Source organism: Scleropages formosus, chromosome 14 (assembly GCF_900964775.1).
Source record: "Scleropages formosus chromosome 14, fSclFor1.1, whole genome shotgun sequence".
Lineage (NCBI taxonomy): Eukaryota > Metazoa > Chordata > Actinopteri > Osteoglossiformes > Osteoglossidae > Scleropages > Scleropages formosus.
Window position 1 is genome coordinate 7782142 of NC_041819.1, and position 26316 is coordinate 7808457.

General features: G+C 43.1%; 1 protein-coding gene across 3 annotated transcripts; it reads left to right on the forward strand.

Annotated features, from left to right (window-relative positions):
- Positions 1–690: 690 nt before the first annotated feature.
- LOC108920554 (ecto-NOX disulfide-thiol exchanger 1-like) lies at positions 691–22815 on the forward strand. Of its 3 annotated transcripts, XM_018729382.2 has the most exons (16): positions 691–992; positions 1082–1148; positions 1266–1406; positions 3150–3287; positions 7839–8006; positions 8521–8727; positions 9659–9874; positions 13027–13239; positions 15024–15130; positions 16770–16887; positions 17879–18063; positions 18366–18473; positions 19503–19556; positions 20344–20446; positions 21755–21840; positions 22400–22815. In XM_018729382.2, the coding sequence occupies exons 1-16, from the start codon at positions 918–920 to the stop codon at positions 22529–22531; spliced, it is 2118 nt and encodes a 705-aa protein (XP_018584898.2). In that variant the 5' UTR covers positions 691–917; the 3' UTR covers positions 22532–22815. The 3 variants fall into 3 exon arrangements, with proteins under 3 accessions (XP_018584898.2, XP_018584899.2, XP_018584900.2); XM_018729383.2 differs by lacking the exon at positions 1082–1148 and having other exon boundaries at positions 692–992; XM_018729384.2 differs by lacking the exons at positions 691–992; positions 1082–1148 and adding an exon at positions 2757–3075 and having other exon boundaries at positions 1367–1406.
- The last annotated feature ends 3501 nt before the right edge of the window (positions 22816–26316 follow it).

Sequence of the window (26316 nt, forward strand, 5' to 3'; positions counted from 1 at the left end):
ACAAATATAATAGAAACCCCATCTTAAACAAACTGTTCCGGTCACCTGAAGCGACTACATTTCTCCATAGTAATGTGTGGCTCCGTGGCTGTGTCAGATCGGAAGCCTTTTCTCCTGGAGTCCATGCCGCCCGCAATTACCGAACACCATAACGTTTCTCTCCAAGTTTTGTCACAACTGTGAAATGCTCCACTTGTCTGGGAGCAGAATGCCACTTTAATGATTTAAGGATGTCAAGTGTGCTCATGAATAATTAATGCTACACAGATTATGGAGTGAATATTTCATGGTGTGTGAAAGTGAGTATAAGCACTCCACGGGAATCGTTATCTGCGACTCACTCGGGAGACGGGGGGGGCGTGGGGAGGGTTGAGGTGGGGGCCAAAACGGAGGACTGAAAACAGCCGTCATGTGCCACAATTCCATGTCGTCCCAAGTTCCTGTGGCAGCAGAGAAGCTGAAAGCCTGTCTGCTTTATAGCACTAGGTGCTGGGTGCTGCGTTTGCCTTGCATGCCAGAGTGCACCTAGACACGGCGTCTGATGGAACTGAAGGCTGTCTGTCCGCATGTCTATTTTTGCACATCTATCTGCAGTATCGTCTATAGGTTTTATTTACTGCTACAAAACCGTTTCTCATATCTGAAGCTGAAATGGCACCGTAGCAAGACACAGAACCCATGCAGTCTCATGCAGTCTCGCACTTTGCTCTGTGTATTTTGCCTATTGCAGCAGCACAAATGTAGAAATGGGGAGGTTTGTTAGTGCATGAAGGAGGTAGTGTGCTGCAGTGCTGGAATTTTGCTTCTTATGAAGGTATGAGACCTGGTCGTTTTGGCTCTCCTGCGTTTCCTGTTGACTGCTAAAGCACACCGTGTGATCCTTGTACTGCCTGCTACCCTCGAACGTCTGTGTGCACATGCATCCATTCGAACGGAAAGACATGACAGGAAGAGGAACGGCAGCAGGAGGGACTGTCACCGAAGGATGTCAGGTGACCCATATTGCAGGGGGTGCGGGGGGGTTGGGGGGGGTTTGATGGCTTGTCTGATGACATATACAACCCGGGCTGCTGACTGCTAGGTCAGCTGTAGCTCATCCGCCGAGACAAAACAAACGGCTGTGCTGCCTAAGAAGATTGCTCTGCCCCGTGAGTTGATGGCTGTCAGACTCTGGAAACAGCATTGTGAAGAAACGTCATTTAATATGGATTTACTAGCTCAGTGTTTGGAGTGTCCCTGACCTGTCCCTGCACTGTTTCCCTCAGGTCGTGAAGACGCGCAGCGATGGAAATCGGCCTGTAACAGCTGGCCCAGCTGCTCCGAGTTCACTGCCCCCGTGAGCAGGGGTTCTGATGACCACAGTCGGAGGCTGGAAGAGGGACACTCAGTACCTGTCATGGCCAGCGGTAAGGCAGCCTACCCTCTTCTCTTTTCATGGCACTCTTCTGCGTTCCTGCCCCGTCAGTCTGTCTCTGGTTTATACTGCCTCTTGTCATGGATCCATCCCATCTGCATCCAAACACCATGATATCTACTGATAGGTCTACTCATTGTTCCCCCACTCAGCACCATGTCTTTGGATCTAGACTACTACCGTCTAGACTACTTCTAGTCAGCATCGTTTCCGGTTGTGGGCCTACCTTGACTAACTATGATCTCTTTCATGGGTCTGTCTAGCCAATGTTCAGCCGCCACCATCACCTTCATTGTGCATTTTGACTTACGGATGCTGACCCTATAATACAGATTACTAAGCGCATGTTAAATTGTGAAACGAAGAAAAAACTAATCAAATTAAGTAATGATAAATAAATCAGTATTATGAAATATCAACTCCCCTGATACGTGTTTATTGCTGGTAGTTGGTTCTAAAAGATGCTCTGCTCTCAATCAGTGCTCTCAACCCAGCGTGTATAAAATGGCTGAAAAATGGAAAGAAGAAATTACTCGAGGCTAATGATCCATCTAATATTAGCCACACTGTTGTTTTTTACCGAGACTGTAAAATGCAAGAGAGAGAGCAGTAGAATTTTCCTGGTGTAGATGAGAGGTTGTGTTCGATACTTCATATTCTCAAAGCAACCAGTATCTCCACCATGTCAAAGAAAGATTAAAAAATATGAAAAATAACCGTTAAAGTGAGAAAGATTTGGAGAAGCTGATTCCAAAGGGCATTCCAAACCCTCAGAAGGGTTGCGTCATCAGGCAGAGTTCTTCCGTCATAGCCTGAGGGTCCGAACCAGAGACAGTGAGATGACAGGGGAGACCGCTTTTCAAAGCATAGCTACTCTACCACAAGGTTCCTTCCTCAGAAAAATTCATACCACTGTTGAGTCAGGCTTTGTGAACAACAGTGCAATTTTTCTGTCAGAAGCCCTAGAAGACATCTAAACAACAAACGATTTAATATTATCATGGAACATGGCGCATGAGAAATTATTTTAAAGGCGCTCATTTTATTTCAGCGTGGTTCTTCTGCATTATTAAATACAAATGAAAAGCTTACTTCATTTGGTGAACAAGCATTCAGGAACAGAGTTGGTGAATGTAGAAGGAGCCGTGCGTTTTAGATCCTGCACAGCTGGAGAGCTATGAGCTGACCTCCCATTAGACACCTGGGAGACCGGGCCGTGTCAGCCTTATTGCATGATCTGCGGCGCTTTACGTGGGCGTCGGGGAGGGCTGCGCTCTGCCTTTCTCTATAATGGCTTGGTCCAGCCAAGGCTGGATAATAACGCAGAGGCTTTTGTTCCCAGTGCTCTGGGATGGGCTTGGCCACAGATGACACAAGCAGCGGTAGGAGAAGCCAGCTTTCTGAGATTGACAACGTAACAATGTGTCCTTGATGGTGTGTCTGTCCTCATTTTATTTTACCTCGTCGCGCCTTTCAGAGCTGTCACTGTGAAATCCTCTCCAGTCTGCTCTCCTTCTCTGAGTTTCACAGAAACCCAAACCCCGGTAGCATTCGTCTGAAGGGTCTAGTGAAAAGAGTCTCCACAACTGCGGTCTGATGCTGGTGTGTCTGTTCGCTCACTGGGGAAGCCATTTAGTTCTGATGTCTTTCTTTTCAATATGGTGAGTCTGGTTGCCCTCGGGGATGCTATCGGGGTGCTCTTGAATGCTCAGTTGTTTCTGGTTCTGCTATGCAGCGGCGGACGGTCCCGGGAGTGTGGGATCGGAGCAACCCCACCTCACCGTGCCCGTGGCAGACCATGGCGCCTGGACAACTGCCATGAACAACCTTGGCATCGTGCCCATGGGACTAACAGGACAGCAGCTGGTATCAGGTAGTCCACAGCCCACTGCCCTCATACCACGTCCATCTCCATGTGAAACGTGTGAAAAGTAACAGTCAGAAGTAAAGATCAGGGTCAGGACTGTGACAGTGTGTGCTAGTGATACAACATGTCTGTAATGTAAATGCTGTTCAGCTGCTTGATCTTTGAAACATTTTTCTCAGTCTTCAAGGTTTTTGCTCAGGTCTTGAAGTAGTCTTATGTATTCTGGGTTCTGCACTAAAAACACTTTATGGTGTAGCTGTACAAATGAGTGTACATTTCAGAGCAAAATTTAATTTCAGGACAGTGCTGTCGACAGCGGGCAAAATGAGCTCATGACCATGAACCAGAATACAATGTAATTTTACCTTGATAATATGAAGCGTTCTCAGTCTAAAGCCATGACTATGTAACACAAACACACTGGTCTCCTCATAGAACTCTGGGGTTTGCTTTTGCAGTGTCTGGCATTTTTCTGTTAGGCATCAATTGAAACACTGTGCTGCCAAAGGATTAACTGAGAGCATTGCAGGAAACCACATGAAAGATTTGAAATTATTTTGCTGCAAGTATCGGCAGATTGGTCAAACTGCAGAATTTGTACCTTCATTATTTTTAAAGATGTAGTTTGTTTATTTTTCTAAGCCTGTTTCTATTGTTAAGGATGATGTAGGAAAGGGATTGAATCTGAATACTGCTCTAAATATAGCAGGTTTGTTTTGTCCAAGGAATGGCTATTGTTAAACCGAAGGGATTTACAGTAAAAATCAATGTGATATGTGGAAAAATTCCAAAAAGCTGAAAGATTAATTTTTAAAACATTAATTGAAAATATTTATATGATGTCGACATTTTTTGGATCTTTGGCACATCAATATATTATTAAGCCTTTTAGCATGACGTCTGTTTTCCTTCCACTGCTTTATTTATTCAGATTTGTTTTGTCTTTATTTAACAATATGGTTTGCAGATGTTAAAAGGTATATACGAGTACATACTGTATATAAAGATATGTATGTATGTATGTATTCATATCAATATAGGAATATAAACTCATTTGGTCGCATCTTGTCTGAAGTCTTAGTACTGGAATTACCTTTCTATCAATCTCGTATTCAGCTCTTGAATTAATGCTGCTTTGGCTGCACACATAATGAACCATCAGCAGATCACCTTTCTGAATCAGCTAGAAATTCTCCTCTGGTCTGGAGATGCTCGTCCCCATTGTAAACACAACGCTTAGGTGAATAATGAGGGTCTGCATTCATTAAATGTGAAGCGACGGGGCAGCGCAGGAATCTGACAAGAGGAAGACTTACTGGAGCTGCACGAGTGGCTTCTGCTCGATCTGAGGGCTGCTGTCTGAACTCCACAGCCTCACTCCCTCTTCACTTCACATCTACATCTCATGGCTGTTATTTTACAGCCTAAGAAACAAGTAGAAGATACATTTGTCCTTGGATTGTAATATTTCACACATTAAGAAAGGTCGAAGGGCAGTCCAGTCCAGCTAGAGAAGTATCACAATGTCAAAGTTGTGTCAGTCAGTAACTGCTTGAAATATGTATTTTCCTTGCATATTCTCATTACATTATGGGAGTGTTCATGCAGATGGAGGCTTAGCTTGGGAACATATCTTACTTTAATTACCACTGCAAAGGACAAGGAAGGCGGCGCGGATTGAGGCAAATTAGACTTAGATTAAAATGCATGAGCAGATCCTGAGATCATGCATATTTATAGCATTGTCATATACTTGCAAAGTTACCATCCACATCATTAGAACTGTATATCTGAGTTTCAGTTTTGAATGACTCTAAAATAACTGAAAAATAAAACGTGCAATTTTAACCTTTTGAGCAATTTTCAATGAGACATTTCGAGGACATTCTTGCTTTAGGGGAAATGCCAGACAGCAGACTTTTGAGCTGTAAGGATATGTGAGTAATAGACTGGGATACGTGAAGATGTTTCACCCAGAGCAAGTGCTGTATATCAAAAAAAAGGGTAATTTAATTTGAGACGTAACTGATTCTCTTACCCTTTTAAGCCCACTTCAGTATGTAAAAACATCAAAGCTAGAAAACGAACTTATTAACATTTCTAACAATTAAATATTAATGTTGATTAATTTTGGCAACCACCAAGGGTTTTCCAGTCTGACATTGATGCTCCTCAACAATTTCATGAAATATTTTTTTGCATTACATTTTTGTCTTTGCAAGTTTAAATTTTGGTATTTTGCAGTAAAGCACAATTTCAACGGCACCTCTGTGACATACAAACCACGATGAAGATATACAGAGCACAGTGTGTCCTGCTGTTCCCTGTCTTTAAAGATTTACCTGAAACGTACCTATGGTCAATGATAGATAGATATGTGTTGGCACTTAAATATAATGGTTTACAGCATTCAGGTAGTGAATAAATATAATATCTGAGTTAGGTAAAAAAGCATCAAGGTATCTCTCACTGCCTGCACTTCCAGGGGCTTCTTTCAATGTTTTGATGTTTTATTTTTTCAGTTTTCCAAGAGATGCTCATATTTTTGCACTTCAAAATATTCATGAATTACACCCCAAATTCCAGAGGAACGTTTGAAAAACATCTGAAATTTACATTTTTGAAGGTATAGGTATTATACATCTATTGGTGGCTGCTGCGCCTCCTCCCCGTTGACAGTTGCCCCTTTAATTTATCTTAATTGATTAATTTAATATTAATTAATTATTCTTTTTAAAATGTGTGTATTTGAAAGTGTACTTGTATTTCTGCTGATGATTTTCCAGGAAGGAGAATGAATCCAAATCTTGTTCTAAATATAGGTTTGGCTTGTATGAAGTGTGGGTATTGTTAAACTGCAAGGGAAGATTTAATAAAGCAGCATTGAAGAGGATTTGCAGTTCAAATCGGTGTAAGCCTTGAAATTCTTTGTGCATAGATTTCAAGAAGAAATTCCAAAACCTAAAAGATTAATTTACAAAAAATAATATTAATAATTTTAATTTTGCTACTGATATTCAGTTTCCATTATGCTGTTTGAAATGTGGGATATAAAATAGTATTTTGTTACTGAAAAGCTGTGTATTTTTATTGGAATTCTTTAAAGGCCACATTGATGTTTACAGCTGATGTTAATGTAGTCAGTCCTTTAAGATTGAATCTGTTTTTCTCTTCCACTTCCACTTTATTCTGAATTTCAAAGGTGGATGGAGGGTGGATGACCTAATTTAATACTATGTTTGCCAAATATGAAAAGGCTAATAATAATTTTTTAATGCTAGGACACAAGTGCATGATAATTACTTTGTTGGTTGAATGGTGGCTGAAACTAATTGTAGCGTTTAGCTCATAAGCTCTTACCAGTGGAAGATAAAATGGTTGGTCCCATCTTCTCAGAAATTTAAACACTGGAATTACCTTTCTGTCAGCCATCAGTTCAGATCTTGAATTATTCCTGATTTGGTCCTGCTCATGTTCAACCTCAGGAAGTCTCCTTTCTGAATTGTGTAAAGGTTACCTTCTGGTCTGCGCAGACGTGGAGATACTTGTCCCCACTCTAGACACAATATTCTAATACACGACAGCCTGTATTTACTGAATTTGACCTGACAAGGAAGCACTCAGCAGAATAATTACTCCTCCTGGATGTTATTTTACATCCAAGGAGCCATGTATAAAGAGAATTTGTCCTTGGATATTTACATTTCAGACTGGTGCATGGGAATGATCTGACCAGTTTCACATGCATGGCAATTTCATTAATGAAATTCGGATTCAAGATTCCATGACCTCCGTGGAAACTATGACCAGATGTTCTCAAGGTGAACTCAAAGCCGACCTTATTTCTGCTGGAAAGAGAAGAGAAGAAAATAAACCATTAATGAAGTGAAGGGCTGATGTTCTCTAAGGCTCTTGGAGAACTGCAGGACCCTGCAGCACTCTCATTGTAAACAACACACTGGAAAACCATGGATATCAAGTGCTCAGTGTGTAATTTATATGTCATTACAGTTTCACGTATATCTGAAGGAAGTTTCAGAGCCATCCTTCATTTTGCTCCGGTCTAACGAGAGATTTGCTAATGATTTGTAGCAAGCAAATGGAGTCATCTGCCATGTTTTTACACCAGTGAATTTTCAGTGCAGCCCTAAAAAGTCACAATAAGAAAAATCCTTTATTACAGGTTAAAATAAAAAAAAGATATTTTTCATGTAAAAATGTTTTTGTTTCTACTCTCAATGCTTTCATAGTCATCACAACAGCAATCTTTTTGGACAACTGCCTTATGGAACACGGGGACACGGTGGGGTAGTGGGTTTGGCCAGGGTCTACTCTGTGGTGGGTCTGGGGTTTGAGTCCTGCTTGGGGTGCCTTGCAAAGGACTGTTGTCCCCTCCTGGGTGTGTCCCCTCCAGCCCTGTGCCTTGTGTTGCAGGGTTAGGCTTTGGTTCTCCATGACCCTGGTTGGGACAAGCGGTTGTAGACGTTGTGTGTATGTCTTAAAGGCGGCAATATATGTTACCTGAAATTCAGTTTTGTGTTCTGTTGTATCTGCTAGATCCCATCTGCATGCCAGGCTATGACCCAACCCTAGGCATTCTAACACCCATCAACCCCATGATGGCAGGAATCAGCCTGGTACCACCACCCCCTGTACCTGCAGAAATCCCAGTCGTCAAGGAGATCATTCACTGTAAAAGCTGTACGCTCTTCCCTCAGAATCCCAGTAAGGGTCAAGGACCAAAAGTTCTTATCTGAAAATGTTGTTGGAGTTATGTGTTACATGAACTGTGTGAAAAGGCAACAGAATCTGTTAAAGCGCAAAAGATGTACCAATACACTATAGACCCACATAGTCTGGGTTCATTCCCTAAGAGACATTTTTCATGTGCTTCAGCTGTTCCCTTCTGCTTCACTGTAATTACTATCAAATTATGATTTAAGGTGAAGAAGGGTATTCTTGTGAACTATTCAAGCAAAGTAAATATAAACATAGAAATCCTGTCCTAGCAGTAGTCACCATGGGGATGTCTGAAATAGCAAGTAATGTTCCTCCTTATCTTCTCTGTTAAGGCTCTGCCTGATTACTTTAGGTCATCTGTTGTTCCTATTGCTGAGATGTAGACTGTTGTTATTATAATATGTAATGCCTGAAACAAGAACAGATTATTGCTCTGGTTAAAGTAGTCTGTATTTACTGTATATATACAGTAAAGCTTTCCTCTTATTTGTACACATAGATTTGCCGCCTCCATCTACCAGGGAAAGACCACCAGGGTGCAAGACTGTGTTTGTGGGGGGACTTCCAGAAAATGCCACAGAGGAGATCATCCGGGAGGTGTTCGACCCCTGTGGGGAGATCATTGCTGTCCGCAAGAGCAAGAAGAACTTCTGCCATATTCGCTTTGCTGAAGAGTTCATGGTGGACAAAGCCATATACCTCTCTGGTGGGCTTCCATTGCTGGATGTTGTGGCAGGTGTAACATTATTGTGAAATCAGTTCAGGGGACAGTAAATGGAAAGGAAATGGATTGTAGAGAAAAGTCCTTACTAACTCTCTGCAAGAGCTTTACACCAAAAAAAAAAAACCCAACAGAATAGAAGGGTAAATAATTGTAAATAGCTTAGCGTACAAACCAACATTGTAGATTCCCTCGGACAAAGGAGTTAGCAAATGAACAGTTAATAATAATACATTTTGCCATTTTTTTTTGGAAACCCTCATAACCTGAGGTCACCAATGTGTCCATGGCAAGAGGGCTCAAAGTGTCTTTAACCCCGACCCATGTTTCTATAATCATTTTTAACTACACTTTCTATGGGGGAGCACGGTGGCGCAGTGGGTTGGACCGGGTCCAGCTCTCTGGTGGGTCTAGGGTCCAAATCCCACTTGGGGTGCCTTGCAATGGACTGGTGTCCTGTCCTGGGTGTGTCCCCTCCCCCTCCAGTCCTTCACCCTGTGTTGCTGGGTTAGGCTCTGGCTTCCTGCGACCCCCTATGGGATAAGCGGTTTCACATTGTGTGTGTGTGTGTGTGTGTGTGTGTGTGTGTGTGTGTACACCTACTACGTCATTGGAGTTTCACCACACTTGCTACCCCATTGAAGACTGTTACATCACACTTAGTGCCACACATGTAGAAACTGATGCTTCACCCACATCATTAGTTTCTCTTCACTGGAAAGAAAGACACTGAGGAATTAATATATTGAAATTACAGAATCAGAAAATCTATAGAGGAATTGGGCTTTATTGGTGCAGACCAGATAGTTGCTTTTCTTATCTTAAAATGATGGTTAGAAAATGTGTGCTCCTGCTGTAATTGGCTGTGGACAGCACGATATTCTGTATGTATTCATGCCAATGTTTCGCTGTGCAGGGTACCGGATGAGGATTGGGTCCAGCACAGACAAGAAGGACTCCGGCCGTATCCACGTGGACTTTGCTCAAGCACGAGATGACCTGTATGAATGGGAGTGCAAGCAGAGGCTGCTGGCCCGTGAGGAACGCCACCAACACCAGCTGCGACCCTCCCCGCCTCCCATAATGCACTACTCTGAGCACGAGGCGGGCCTGCTGGCTGAAAAACTCAAAGGTCAGCCTTTTTTTGTCAATCAGCAGCTCAAACAGAGAATTCCTGATGCAATCTGCAAGCAATGATGTAAATATGATGTTTTCAATTAAAATGAGGGGTGAAACTGGAGATGAAAGCAGAGGGGCAGGTATGTGGGATGTGCGTGTTAAGGGTAAATTAAAAAGATTTTCAGGGCTTTCAAGAAGGTGGCACAGCAATGTCCTGCTGTGTTCAAGATGCCTTTTGCAGCACTGTGTTTGTCAGGGAGGCTTAATAAAGCCCCCGTTAATGAGACCCCCCCCCCCAGCCATCAGCAACCCCTTTCCCTAGTCACTGCTGATAGGGAAACAACCCAGTGGTTGTTGACTCTGCACTGCACTGGTGTGTTTATTCAGTGGTCATAGTTTCCTGTCCAGTCCTGGCTCTGCTATACTGGAGGGGGACGTGGGGACGTGGGGACGTTGGCCATGTTAGTATGAGGGAGTGTTTGTCACTCGTTTACATTCTATTCTATGTTCCGTGGTACTCTTGGTTAGCCGAGGATTTTGCAATTTGGAAACAGGAAAATAACACAAATCCCCAGCACGGGCAGGCTTTGTTGACAGATGCCAGAACAGATTCATTAGGAGATGTCGCTATTCGTGGAAACAAATAGCTAGTCCCCTTTAAAGCGCAACCGCTGACCTAAACTGTGCAAACGCTCATTAATTATACATGCAAGAACGTGGAATATGCCAGCAAGTGCAAGCACATGGCTCAGAGCAGTTTCTTAATGACATTAGCCTTCCTTCAAGCGTTCATACTGAAGACTGCAAATGGACTTCATCAATATCTGCCTCAGAAGACCTGAATTCTTGGCCGTGACAAACTGTCTTTTACAGTGATTCTCATTTCAGATACTTTTGGAATATTCCAATTATAAATGGCTGTAAATAATCAGAATTAAATGCCTGTGTAATACAGACCATGTGTTTAATCCCATTTTGTCTGACAATATAATTTACGCTCAGTTTAGAGAGGGCCGAAGTGAATTCAATTCGCAGAAGCTCCGCACAAAATGCTTTCTTTTAATTCATTATTGAAGTCATGTATAACCCCTTTCTGGCAAATGTTTTCTTCAGGTGTCCTTTGCTTTCAAAATGAGTTTCCTGAATCAGAACTTGATGAATGTCTGCATGCAAAGTGATCGTTGGGCCACAGTGGTAATCATATCGAATGCCACGCCTATCTCTTCATACCAGTGGCAGTGATTTTGACCAGTGGGAGCTTGACTCCTCCGATTTGCTGTCATCAAAAAGCCATAATTTCTGTTGCAAATGAATAAGATGATTACAGCTGCTGGTGCAGTTCTGGCTATTGTATTATCAGACGTGTTCATTGAGGAGGCTGCAGGACGTCAAAAGGCCTGTTGCTCATAAATATGGCTATGTGTCAGTTGTAATTGCTGGAGCTGGTTTTGTGTATTACAGCATGTTTTTATAATAGAATGCTGTGAGCATTATGCTCAGCTGCATGGTATGTTACAGCACAGAAGAAAAGCCCAGGACCTTGGTGTTCAGCAACAATGGCTCCTTCATTGCAAAGTGTTCTGCATTCATGACTGTGATAAAAATGTACACCTTTATGATGTCTCCCCTGCTACTATCATTAGTGCACTCATGGTTGTCATCTTCCGAAAAAATTCTTGTTTTTAAGTTCCTGTTCTGTTCTTCTCATGCTGTCAGCACACTATATATATATATATATATATATATATATATATATATATATTTTTTTTTCCTTTCGCTGTTATTTGGAAATCTTTTTTTATTTTATTTTATTTGTTAATCATATTCAGCCAGAGAGCCTCTGGCTAAAGCCTTTTCCTTTAGGAAAGTAAATATATTCGTGATGCTCATTTAATTTTTATAGCCTCTCAAAAAACAGTTTTAAACATCTAATAACCATCACTGCACTGAAGCTAATTGTCTACCGAGGCAGATGACGTTTTAGAGGCCAGAGAGATTGACTTGAACGGAGGGGGACGCTGGGGGAGTTTTTTCAGCAGGTAGTGTGTACAATGCACCTCCAGGCTTCTTGGGTGCAGTCTCATTTGGAGGAAGGAATTATCATTAAAGCTGTCAGGTACTGTTGCTGCCCTGAGGGCAGGGAAACGGATTGTCTTCCTAACAGCCTATGAAGTCTGGGGACTAGCTTAACTACAGCAGGATCTCTCACACTTAACTGCTGTGTGGTGCCATGGCTGCTTCTTGCACTCCTGAGCTCTCTGTTCTCATTAAAACCATGCATCCCCTTTACTGGTATCAGTACTGTTTCAAAAGTAGAGGGTATATTATTCTCGTCAAGATAATGGCTTCCTTCAGCTTGGTGATGGGCTTCTTTCAGTCCTGTGAGGTCATTTGCAATCCGCATGGTGTACGGTCCTTGATCCGTAGTGCTTCTTAACATGTCTTTTGTTGCATTCGAGTCAATTGGCTCATTTGCTGGAGGCCTGCCTGTGTGAATTCCAAGTTGGTCTCAGGTGAAAAAAACATTTGGGCCATTGAGATGTTATAGCACCACTTTCACATCTGAACTCGCCTCTTACTGTAGAATCGACTCATTTGTTGAATACCTTTTTGATAATGAAGTCCAAGCAGCAGAAAATGGCTCACGTGAGGTGTTGGATGGTTTCTAAACAGCAGCCTGTGCCTCTGCCTACACATGTCAGTCATCATTCAAATGTGAAATGCATTCAGACGAGCTGCACATAGCCTTATTAAAGCTGGTGAAGAGCCGTGAAGGGCTCTTCTTGCCGTCACCCATCCTGAAATAGCATTTCTTCATTTTGTCACTTGGAAGCGTAGCCTTTGATGTGGTCCACACACCAGTGTGCATTTCTCTTGAAAATCGTTTAGCGCTCTGTAGGAAAGCCGGGATAGTCATTCGTGGCTTTAGTGTATCTTTCAGTATTTTTAGTATTTCTGTGGGTGTTGGTATAGCTTGTTTGTCTGTTTTGATTAGAAAGCACAGTAGATGCAGCAAAGAGTTGCTGTTTATCATTTTTCTTTACTTACATCTCTTGCATGAAATCAGAAGCTGTTGTAATAGCTGCCTACATAGGGGGCCTGTTAATTAAGTGAAGAAACTTGGCTCTGTGCAGACTGCCTTAGAGATGACATGTCTTCATGTAGATGATAACAAGTTTGGCGAGGCAACCACTGTGCTGCTTGCCTGGATCGAGCGTGGCGAGGTCAACCGCCGCTCAGCCCACCACTTCTACTCCATGATCCAGTCGGTCAACAGCCACGTGCGGCGCCTGATGAGTGAGAAGGTCCAACACGAGGAGGAGCTGGAACTGGCCAAAGAGCACTTCAAGAACGCTCTGTTGGCCATCCTCATGCAATGTGAGTCTCACGCCTGTTTCGCAGAGCTTCTGTAGTGTCTCCAGAGAAAAGAAGGACATGGCCTACTGTTGTAGAACCTGCGTTTATTGGCAAATGTAGCTCAGGCTGATGAGGAAACCATTCCAGTCCAGCAGTCCAACACATGAGCAGAGAGAGTGGTTAAAAAGATATAAAATCCTGGTAAGTACAGTATGGCTGGAGTCACTGGAACGGCAGAAGAGTGATGGTGTCTATTTATTTCCAGTTCCCACAGGTAGGGTAGCATTCATCTATGAATTTGTATGATATGGTTTAGAAGTTGGAAGTATTAGACTGTGATTGTGTGTTTGGTCGAATGTGTAGTGTACTTTTCAACCCAAGCTAAGAGTCCGCTGAAGGACTTGCACCTGCCATCCAGCCTGATTGTTGAGCCTCCCATGACAAAAGAGAGGTAGAGGTGGGGTGGGTGAGGATTTGTGTAAAACAGCACGTGTGGAGATTAGTGGGTGATTATACAGCCCTATGATTAACAGCTGGGTGTGACTATGGGTTTGGTCTAACACACACACACACACACACACACACACACACACACACACACATATTCAGAACCGCTTGTCCCATACGGGGTCACGGGGAACCGGAGCCAACCCGGTAACACAGGGCGTAAGGCCAGAGGGGGAGGGGACACACCCAGGACGGGACGCCAGTCCGTCGCAAGGCACCCCAAGCGGGACTCGAACCCCAGACCCACTGGAGAGCAGGACCTGGTCCAACCCACTGCGCCACCACGCCCCCCTCCTTGGTCTAATACTTCCCTGATAAAATGTTATTTTTTTACAGAATTCTAGTTTAAGAATCAATTTGTGCTCCAGTATTTTCTGAGGGGGGGTGCAGTAGTGCAGCGGACTTGGCCGGGTCCTGCTCTCTGGTGGGTCTGGGTTTTGAGTCCCACTTGGGGTGCGGTGTGAGGGACTGGTATCCCGTCCTGGGTGCGTCTCCTCCCCCTCCAGGCTTACACCCTATGTTGCCGGGTTAGGCTCTGGCTCGCTGCGACCCCACTTGGGACAGACGGCTTCAGTAACTATGTCACTGCGTGAGAAGAGCGCTCTATAAAAAATTATAATAATAATAATAATAATAATAATAACTATGCGTGTGTAGTTTCTGAGGTGTGTATAATGTGTTTTTGAAAGAACTACGAATGGTAACAGCAACTCCTGGAAAACACGGTAAGTATAAAATTGAGAAGTTTTGACTGTTTCAAAGATGTGAAAAAGATTTTATGCACAGAAGTGAATCTTAGTAAAGGTGGCTTTGAAAGTGCTAAATGGAAAAAAATGACTTGCCGTATACTGAAGGTTACTGACACTTGGCAACATCAGTATTTTAAATGAATTTAGATGTATACATATTTAAGTATAACTGCTAAAAGACAACAGTTTGGGCACAACAAGAGTTTTAAATGCAATAAAATCCAAGAAAAAACACACTTCACTGGATGCAATGTTTCGAAAGTGTGATATAAAGTAAATATATTGTGATCTCCATGTTCTCTTGGCAGTTCATGGAAAACCGTTGGGCATCAGTAGTATTTTTACATGTAAATTTGCCATTCAGAGAAAAATGTTGCTTTTGTAGGTGCTGAAGGAATCAGCAGGTCATGGGATGTAAGTAGTGCGATATGCACATGAAAGCTCAACGAAGCAAGCTTGCGTTGAGATGCTTTGCATCTCTGGTTTGTCACTGAGGTTCAAAGCTCTACATAAATGGCTTGTCTTGTTTGACTTCCTTATCCACCAAAGTTGAGCAGATTACGGCCGTTTTCACCGCCGCTACCAGGCAAAAGGCATGGGACCATTTCTCAAAAGCACAGCGCAAGAACATAGACATTTGGCGCAAGCAATGTGAGGTTGGTATCTTCTTCCCTTCTTGCCATGCTGACGACCAGATAAAAAAAAAAAAAACTTAATGAATGTGTTGTACCTACACTAAGATTTTGTTGTTCTCAGGATTCAAATCGCATATAAAAAACCCAATGCCTGAAAGAGAGACATACCCTCAAAGGCTTCTTTATAAACTGCTGCCTCCTAGAAAGTCTAGGATGCTGCCATGGTGATGATAGTTTCCAGACTGACAGCGGTTTTATTAGATAGCAGGGTTTGAAAAAGAAATAAATTAAAATACATCTCTCAAGAAAAGGGAACTTGGTGTCAGTTTGTAACTTTGATCAGTAACTGAGAACAGCAATTAATCTGGATGAACAGGGGTTTTATGAAGTTTGGTACATGAAGGCTCAAAGCAGTTTGCATCTGTTTATCTCATGTTAAGCTTTTCTCATGCTAGTGTTTCAATTGTTATCATATGAGAAAATACAAAAGATATTACTGCTGTACCGAGCACATACCGCATGACATTAAGGTCGCAATTTTTGCTTTACTATTTAAGGTCAATTTGCCAAAATATGCATACAACGAAAGTCAAGACCCTTTTAAAACCCTGTAAGATTTACTTGCTTCCAGACTTTAGTACTTCTGAAGTAGTTCTGAATGTACTAGAATGTCTGTGTCTCCATCATACTGTATTTTGTGAGCATCTGTGTTTGTGCAGTTGTGATGACCCGCTGTAGAATAGAAAATTGTCAGTTGAATGCTCGGTCGAAGTTAGAAGTCCCGTGGTTTTCACACTGTTCACCAAGACAAGTCAAAAAAGGGATTGTGACATTTAGACATGTAATGGGAGGTAAGGCGGCAACAATGTTCATGCAGAGGCAACTTTATTCACACTGTTGTATGTGGCTGTTGGAAGAGTTGTGATTGATCTGGTAAGTTAATTTTGAGTAGTTGCACATCATGGCAGAAGGAATGCTCCCAGTGACTAATGGCCAGTCTCCCAGTCCATGGACTGAGGATCAAAAAACCATCTGTAGTACAGTTCTCGAAAATTCAAAATAATAAAGTCTCCGGACAAAGAGCATAGCGCTCTCGCATTTTGGAGAAGATGAGCTCTTCTCCACACCCTGAAAGGTAACATCATTAGCTGCAGCAGGCAAGTACACAAAGTCAGCTCCTCCTCGTAGCCACAAGACCCTGCACTGTTTTTTTCCTTCTGGCTGATAACAAAGCTGTGATACGCTTACCCATCCCTAAGCGTATTTATTTTATCAGAGTGGAGATATTTCACAGCAGAACCGTTCAGTTTCCTCTGAGCTGTTCTTGTCGTTTCTATTGTGGGATTGCTGGTGCAATAAGTTAGCCTAATGCGAGTTTTTTTACGGTGTGTTTTCAGCTCATGAAAAATGAAGCTCTGGGCATTTGGTAATGTTTTTCCAGCGCTGAGAGAGTGCGGCCCTTGCAGGGATTGGTCTTCACTCCACCGAGTGTATTTGCACGTTAGACCCGTTGAGGCGCACAGCAAACGGAGGTCACCTGCGCATCCTGTCATTGTCCCTTTGTCTTGCTCAAGGGGGTTTTTGGGAGATCGTTCACTGAACAGCCACCCAGGCTGTAAAATCACTTATAGGGCCCGTGTCTCTGGTTGTGGTGTCGCAGGAGCTGCGGAATGCTCACAGCGAGGAGATCATGGGCATCCGAAGGGAGGAGGAGATGGAGATGTCTGACGATGACTCAGATGGAAACCCTTGCAAGAAACTGCGTTTGGATGACTCAGGTGTGCCGAAAACCCTTACGCTAATCTGACACTTCCTAGAACACGAAATGCCATTTCAGGCTTTACTTCCGTGAAGGACGTAATATCACAGCGGAGCCGGAGCTGAATTTTCCACTGTACAGAAAGATAATTGCACATTCCAGTCCCCACTTTTAATAGTTGTCATTTTGAAAAATGATTAAACAGTCTAAGGGTTCAGCACACGCATTTGTTTCAGCTAGTGTAGTCCAGGTTAACAAAGAGGCGATATTATGCAGCATTATAGTATTTCTTGAGATGCTTGCTTAAGGCTGCATGAGCTATGTATAGTTTATCGTATATATTTTTCTAGCTAGTATTTTTGTCAAGGGTATTGTTTTGAAGTATTTCCAGTCACTTCAGGTTTAGTATTATTTCTGCCAAGCCTGGAAGCTTTTATAAAGCCTCTAAAGTGGCCGTTATAAATATTTATAAGTCGAAAAGCAGTGTTTGTTCAGAGGAGCTGCCGCATTCAAAGCTGTTGCGCGGGTTCAATAGTGACTTCAACCCCGGACTACAAACTGTGTTAGAATTTGTGACTGAATGACAGTCAATTCATACTGTATGTACTAGATGTGTGTATGTATGTACATAGAGTATGAAAGGGAAGTGAGGTGTACTTCTGTCTGCTTGTGCGTCACTGTGAATGTCATTATATGTCTTTAAATGTGTGATGGAAGTTTTTGAGTATTCACATTTAATCATTTAGCTTATTCTTCTCTCCCTAGTGACTAACAGTGTTAACACACTTGCAGTGATTTATCCATTGATACAGCTGGATTTGTTTTGCAGAGCAACTCAGGATAAGTACCTTGATCAAGGATACTGCAGCAGGAAGTGGGGTTGATACCTGTGACCTCCAAGGAGGCGTCTTTCACCCTGTACTGCCTACTGTCCTGCGTATGGGTGCATGCGTACACATATCTGCGTGCACGTACACATAACAGTAGCCCTCTCTTGTTCCTGCGGCCAGACCTGGCTGCACAGACGTGCGCCCTGAGGGAGGAGAACGACAGCCTGCGCTGGCAGCTGGACGCTTGCCGGAGCGAGGTGGAGCTGCTCAGGCAGGAGCAGGGCAGGGTCCCCCGCGGTGAGGACGATCGCGCCCAAGAGCAGCAGCTGCGGTTCCTGCAGCAGAGCGCACAGGGTGTGCAGCAGGTACCACTGCCTCCGGCGCGCTGTTCCACTGCTCTCACCCGCAACAGCAGCATGCTTCCCACCGTTCATCATGGGTAGTGAAGCGCTCCTTGGGCGCACGGAACTGTTCACACTCGCTCTGCTCACTGGTTCCTTTGTACGCTTCAGTACCAGTTAGTTGTGTTCGGTGTAACAGTTCATACCCACAGTCACAGCAGCAGTGGTCCTGGGCATGGGGATATATGACCATCTCTGGGGGTGGCGCTCTGCTGGCCCTGCTGGTACTTCTCTAATCGTGGCAATGCTGTCCTCAATTTGCGCAGCAACTTCTCAGCCTTCAGGAGGAACTCAGGAGGAAGGAGCTGGAGCTGGAGCAGGCTAGGGAGGAGCAGCGCTACTTGGAAGGGGAGCTCATTGCCCTGAAGGAGAAGGTGAGTAGATACAGTGAACTTCTACACTTATAAAACAGTTTTACAAGTTTGCTTGGCTGGTTTAGATGCAGTCATTCAGGTTACACTCTTTCTCAAGAGGGTCCCTTCTGACACTTAAAGTTCAGGTTACAGGTTTCAGTCCTTACCCACCATGCCTCCTTCTGACATCATAAATGTGGAGCTACAGAGAAACATAGTCAGTGGCGTGCAGTTTTTTTCAGCATTCAGTGGGCTTGCAGGCATGAAAGGAACGGTATAAATCAGTAACATACAGTACTATTGAAAGGTTACCTCCTCGGTCTTTTGAGTGGTTTTGATTTCCGAGCAGGGAGTGTCTCCTCGGCCATCCTCACATCCCACATCCTGTCTCCGGGTACGACAGCCCGAGTGCCAGGCCAGCTCAGCGCACGCAGCTCACATGGAGCAGCCTTTAATCTATTCAGTAGGACTTGCTTTCATGAGGGGTTGAGCTGTGGCAGCTGGAGGGGGATGCCTGGCATAGGGGATCATTGATTTTTTGCATATAATTACACTACAATAATTCTCATCTCTATGTCCACTGTATATACAGACCTTTTTAATGCATGCTGTGATTCTGGAGTATTAGATCTAGATCTACATCTTATAACCCAATGGCATCCTGTCATCATTCATAGGTTTATATTGAAGGTGCATGTACAGCTAGGACATGCATTCATCCTTCCATCCATTAACTATGACGGCTGTCCAACGCAGCATCGCGATGGTCTGGATTCTCTTCCGGAAGTATGCAGTGTGAGGCAGGGAACCCCCTGCATAGGATGCCAGTCCATTGGGACTGATTGACTCACATCCTAGAGGCAATTTGGAGTCATCAGTTCACCTGAAAGACATGCCTTTGGACTGTATCAGGAATTCAGCATGAACACAAATAGAACACAATTCAAACCCACGTCCAGCTGTAGAGACCAGCAGGTGCGAGGCACAAGCACTACCCAACATGTCACCGTGTCAAAGTTATTATGAGCCGTTTGTTTTGTGTTTTCACAGCTGCTGAACAACATGGACATGGTGGAAATACACAGTACGGAGCGCTCTGAAAAGGTGGGTCTGTTTCAGGCAGAAAGGGGATACAGGACCGTCTGTGTGATGAGACCGCAGGCTGCAGAGATTCATATTAGCTGCATGTTGGGAGGAGGAGGGGGTGTTCCAAGGATCGCTTACATCCCCCCGCGCATCCCCCTGCACTTCCGGTCCCATCGTCTCCTCACCTCACACTGGATCGTGCTCGACCCAGCGGGAGCCTAAAATCAAGCCTGTGATCTGTGTTTGATTGTGAGTGCGCATGCCTGTTTTCCTGCAGGAGGGAAGCAACGGGAAGCGCGGATGACAGGATGTAAATATGTGCCTGTGTGTGTGTGTGTGTGTGTGTGGGGGTGTTGCTACGGTGTCATACTCACCGCTTGCCAAAAATGGAAGTGCTCTTAAAATAATGAATAGCTCCAGGGTAACGGCAAAAGACATCTTCCTTTCATTGATGAGTAAGACAAGCATCCTTTATCCTTTGTTGCTTGGTTGTAATTTAACCCGTCTGATGTATCGGATGTCAAGTATATTAAATGTTCTACACAGTTTATTAAAACATAATACCACTTTAAATCTGCTCTGTAGGCTGTATTACACTGTATTATACTGCGTGTCCGCAGTGCATTACAGTCCCGGAAAATGCATGTATTATCAGTGGGGTTAGTTCAGTGGGAATTGTAAGGAATAACTGAGCATTTGATTTGAAATGCTCCCCATATTAGATGTGATTGTCGATCCCCAGCCCGATCGGGTGGGTTCCTCCGAAGGCTCACGTGTGTCTTTTTTCCCGTTTCTTGGTCAACAGGGAGTGAATGGATGTGCTGGGTTTCTCTACCCCAGTCAGGAGAGGATCAGCGCACTGGGGGCGAGAGGACCAGTCAAGTCAGAGAAGGAGGCCTTGTTGCTGGGTAACTGCCTGACATCTTAGCATCGGACTCTCCGACGGACGGGATTTATGAAGAGATGAGCAGGGCGGTGTGCCAGGCTGAGGGGAGTGTTTCCCATTTGCATGGTTTGATCAGTCGGGAACCCCAAATGAAAGGCTGGATTCCCCACAGGGCCTGAAATAAACCCCTTTCATTACAATACGCTTAAGAAGAGCAGAAGAGCTCTGCGGTAGGAGTGCTGCTGCAGCGCAGCGAGCATGCGTTTGGCCTGGGCCACGTCAACACGCTGACACAGGCGGTACGGGGCCCGGGGGACATGTTTCTCTCTCAGCCAGACCCTCTTCTGGCTCCGAACCCCGGTCTGGTCCCCTTGCCCGCACACAGGCACGCAATCGTACACAAAGACACAAACGCCTGCTCATATTATCTCCCATTATCACAAAAACACACTCAGCGTTAGGGGGCTGGGAAAAGGGAACCGGACCGGGAGGACCTGGAGCCAGAACGGCAGGCTGGACAAACATATTCCAGAAGTTGGGAGCAAGCCTGTAAAACACAAATTGCCCATCGCTTGTGTTGCCACCCCCAGTCACCACCCCCAATTCCCAAATCAAAACAGCAGCCATAGTTTTAATCTGAGAAAGGCTGATTTTTATAATGTCTTGGATAAGCTTGCTTTTGGTGTCTTTCACCGCGAGTGCACGTAGATAGATTTATGTTCAATAATCGTTGCATATTCACAGCGGCAATAGGACAATTTTGACCTACAAAGGGCTCCACAGAATGATACGGAGACTATTTCACCAGCATTCTATTTGCTTCTGCAGTCTGAAACACGGACAATTTTTACAAAGCAGCACCATGACAAGAGCATCTACAAGGACATTTGTAGCTGTGAGTTTTAAGAAAAGTACCGAAAGCACTAAATCACTGTGCAGGAAGCTTGATTTCATGTCCCGTGTTACATCCCGGTACATTTGAACCGAAGATCAGATCAAGCGTGTTTTTGCACCCCCGCCCCTCTCGAGGGGAAGCAAGCTTTGTGGAGGGAATTGAATTAGGCTCCCCTGTAATTGGCAGTGTTACGCCATATAAATCAAGGAAATAAAAATTGGCTCCTGCCTCTCCAGAGACGCTCTTGTGCTCAACCCCTTTCTGTCACTGTGTTAACTTTCCCAGGCCTCTCTTGGGTAATCAACTTAAGGACTGATTTCTGCCAGGCCAGCCATGTTATATAATGAACTGGACCGTATCATTTTGTGTTCCACCAGTGATATGCAAACTCAAGTCACAGACATGCCAAATCAATCCCAGCATCCTCTCTTCCAGGCATTATATCCACCTTCCTTCATGTCCACCCATTCGGGGCCAACATTGAATATCTCTGGTCGTACATCCAAAGACTTGACACGAAGGTAACTTTACAGTGCTCACACTATTGTTGGCTGCCGTGAAAAAAATCCATTGCAGTCAAAGAAAATCACTGTGGAGTACAGCTATTTTTCACTAAGATATTACGTCTGATGTATTTAGTTAATAATTTCACTCGTTCATAATTCGAGGGCCTCGTAATGAATACTTTCAGTAATCCGGACTCATTTGTACTAACATCCGTTTCAGAAAAATATTTAATCAATTGGACAGTTATATTTAGGAAAACTGTGCAAAATTTAATAGAGCAGATTTAAGATTTGTGTTCTGAGACAGAATATTCTTCAAATAGCTTTTACCAGCTGTAGTGAAAAACATGCAACCAACTAGCATCATTGCATCACTGCATTCTGAACACCTCAGGCTTTGACCTTGGGTTGCATTTAAAATTCTTAAAGAGCTGAGAACGTGGTGTAAGGAGGGTTTTTCTTATCCCTCAAGCACTGACAGGATAAGTGAAATACTTTCAGAGTTGCAGATGGAATGTCAAGAGTGCAGTGTCTCTATGTGTCTCACCCTTGGGTTTCATGCGTGTTCCCCCAGGTGTCTGCCGGAGAGCTGGAGCGCCTGATGCTCCGACTACCCCGAATGTTCAAACAGGAGCTCTCGGGTGTGGGTGCCACTCTGGAGAAGCGCTGGAAGTTCTGCGGCTTCGAGAGTATCCAGTCCATGTGACCTCAGAGAGATGTTGGGGGGACTAAAAAGGGACCTCACACCAGGCCCCAGGCTCTATGCTCCAGGCTCTACGGTATGCTCAGCATCATGGCCGGGAGATGCTGGAGGGTACAAGAAGACCTCTTCCTCAGGACACTCGTTGAGTTATCCACTCGCTGACAGTAGCAAGGCTACTGTCGGAAAGAACGGAAACAGCAGCAGGAAACCATCAGTGGGACGACTACTTGAAATAGTTTGATGCAGAGTTCATAGTCGACTACACATAATCGATGTTTACAGGAAAAGCCCTAAAGAAGAGGAAAGACCAAAACAGGGCTTTGGGCTGTTGGGTGAGACAAGGAGACACATATCACACAATATGTCTGAACCTTTCTGTCACTCAAACTGGAAAAAGTGTCAGTGGACCAGTTTATACTGGATGAAATGTTTTTATAACAAGATCTGTGTATCAGTGTCGGAGAAACAGCCCTACTGCTCCTTGCAGTATCCATTTGGGAGTACATTTGTCCACCATGATCAACATGGACATCGTCTGCTTTTGCCAACCTTGTACTGCTGTAAGAATTATATCATGGCTTTTATTACCTACTATATTATTATCTAATGCTGTAAATGATTTTTTTTTACGAAATAAATGTGTTTTTTTCCATGAAACATGTTTCTAATAAGATATTATGATTTGTAAGAAAGAGTTCCCTGATTAGGGGAGAGACATTGCACCCCCAGATTATTTCTTTACCAAGGGTTTTACTGTTCTGCTACAATTTCTGGTAACACTTATGAATGACTCCCAGTGAGACCACCCCCCCCCTCCCCCTCGCCACTCTGTATTTGGACAAAATTTATGCCTCTGCTCTGTAATTAATTAGTCCACTTAATCCAGTTGTCTTCAGTTGACATTTGTTTTCTAATAACCTCTGCCACATTTCTAGTAATTTGAATCCAATATTTCTTCCAATCACTTCTAATCCAGAATTAATTAGCAAATGTTGCGTGACGTATATTGTGGGCAGACGTTCCGCCTTGGTTAAAAACGCATCACATTTTAATGATGTTAGGGTGGTAGAGGTACTTCCTAGACAGTAATGGAGCAAACACCTCTACTCTATTAAGTCTGCACTGCACTGATTTGTTGCCCACTGTGCAGTGGTTCAGGATGTGGACTTGTAACCCGAAGTGTACTGAAGGATTGAATCCACTCCTCACTACCGTCGTAGCACCCCTGAGCAATGTATTTACCATGAATTGCACCTGTAAAAATACCCAAGTATTATGCCGCTTTGGATGACAGAATCAGCTAAGTAAGATTTAATGATGGTTAATAATTGATTAACCCAGTGAGTTTTGTGACTTTGACAGACACTCTGAACAATTTTACTGTTTACATTTCATGCAGCTTTCAGCAGAGTGCATACAACATCTCACTGGTATCATCTCCATGGCTGAGGGCACATGGTTTCATTAGGAGCAGTATATTTAAATTTAGTTAGGACTGATGGGGGAGCATTCAGACTCGGTCCAAAAACGCTCCCTATCTGAGGTGTGTGCACACTTGCATAGAGAGTCCATGTTTATGCTAGAACTTCTGGATTCATTGAAGGGCCAACTCAGGTTTCACACAGAGCTTTTCTACACAGGCAACAAGCAATCCTTGCAAACGTCCCACATGAAAAAAGAATACTACACAGACTAGTTAATAAATACTGACTTTGTTTTCTGTTTCAGGCTAGCAAGATAATCCAGATGATGAAAAAATGTTTTGTGTAGAAGAGCTGTAATAAACAAGGGGACTGACCATAAGAACAAAATGCCTTATTTATTTTGCTGCTATATCTTGGGATTTTTGTCATAACATTTCTTTGAAGAAAAGGAACACCCATATGTGTGTTCTAATCTGCTCAGTGTCCTTATGGCTTTTTTTTTCCCATCATTTCATATTCCGTGTCGAGTTATTATTTTGTGACACGGGAAGGGAAAAGACCCCATTTACACATTTTCGAAACATTTTAACATCCAGTGGTGAAAGAACTGTTGTATAATGCAGACCTGCAATGTTTTACTTTACCCCTTTTGGTTAAAAAAGAAATGATCATGTGATTAATAATGGGTACTTTGGGAAAAAGTGCCTGTTGTGTTTTCCGCAGTAATTTAAGATATATTATTTAGTATGCAACGTGACATAAATATATAATGTAATAAAACACAGTTGCACTAAAACATAGTAGCACAGAGTCATGATCTGTCTTTAAAGCATGGTTTTCAAATTTAAAAAATGGAAAGATAAAACAGGTAGCTGTACTCTTTCCATATCTATTCCTGTTATTATTTTTTAAAGAAATCTGCACAAAATGGGAATGGGAAGGTGTCCTGAACACGGTGTTTGCCATCGGTATTTTATCATTACAGAACGACCGTAGGCTGATTCAAATAAAACACTGTAAAATATATATATATATAAAAAAAAATCACACGCATGATGGGAAGATGACTGACAACCCTATACTACTCCAAGAGGGCATAATTGTGCTACACACCACCTTACTTCAGAAATCAGTATTTCTCCATACATAATAATTACATCTTCAAGACAACATTTAACTGGAAGCTGTGTTTTTAGCTCATTTAAATTGTGCACTATGATAAAGCTAGGTAATTGCCCAAAAATTATAGTAATCAGTGTGGCTCCCTTTTTGCAGTGCAGTCATTAACCTAGAAAATGCCACTGCTGAGGTGGCCCAACTTTGTGTTGATGTTTGACTTGCAGAATATTTTCTTTAGTGTAAAATCGTTTTGCTTATGGAAATGAAAGGGGTTTGTTTCCCTTCCCACTGGAACACTACAGCTCATACTGTAGGTCACATTCATTGTTTGCTAAGTGCACACCATGTATACAGGAGAATTCTAAATTATTATTTATATTTTCTCTTAAACCTCCCCTACATGATAAATAGATTTTATGAGTGAAAGGCATGTTTATACTCTCTTCCCATTTTGTTCTTATTTCATCCATGTAAAAGAGCGAAAATAATGGATGGCCAGCAACATTGTTTGGAACACAATGGGCTGTCCAACAGAAAAGATTGAAAGTCTTTCTTATTTCACTTTGCATCTCTTCTTGTCTTGTGTGCAAATCCTTGCTCTGTTGTTCTCTCCATGGTCTACTGGTTGAATCACATGGATGACGTGAAAGAAATCGTATTTGTCTTTCCAGTCACATGATCATTTCTATTGTCTTCACGTTAATGGGATCCCTGTGACTGAGACAGCATGTCAGTCATTGATCGAGGTACCGGACAGGACTGGGACCACATTTATGAAAGAAACAGTATTGCACTGAAGCAACAATATATTATTTTTTTTTTTAATTCAAATGATTTTTAAGACCTGAATACTAAAGTCACATTTTAAATAAACACAACTTTCAGCTGAATAGACAGAACAGAAACAGCATGACTAGATGGATGCTTTACACATTGCAATATATTTCACCGCCTTATTAAAATAAAAGCACACACTGCATCAGCATGCATAGTATATTCCCTATAGGAAATATTTAATTTTGACGTCTATAAATTAGTCTTGAAGTTGCATCTCAGTGAAAGGAGTTGGAAGAGGGAATAGAAAGGCATTAACCATGCAGAATTCTGCAAACTAAGCAACTTGACAGTAGTTAATTAGCTTTGGCCTTTGTGCTCTTTTTTGCTGGGAAAAAAGGAAGAAATGCACATTAACATTTTAAGATGTATGCATTTATAGTGTGTATTTTTGTAATACCGGTTATGTCT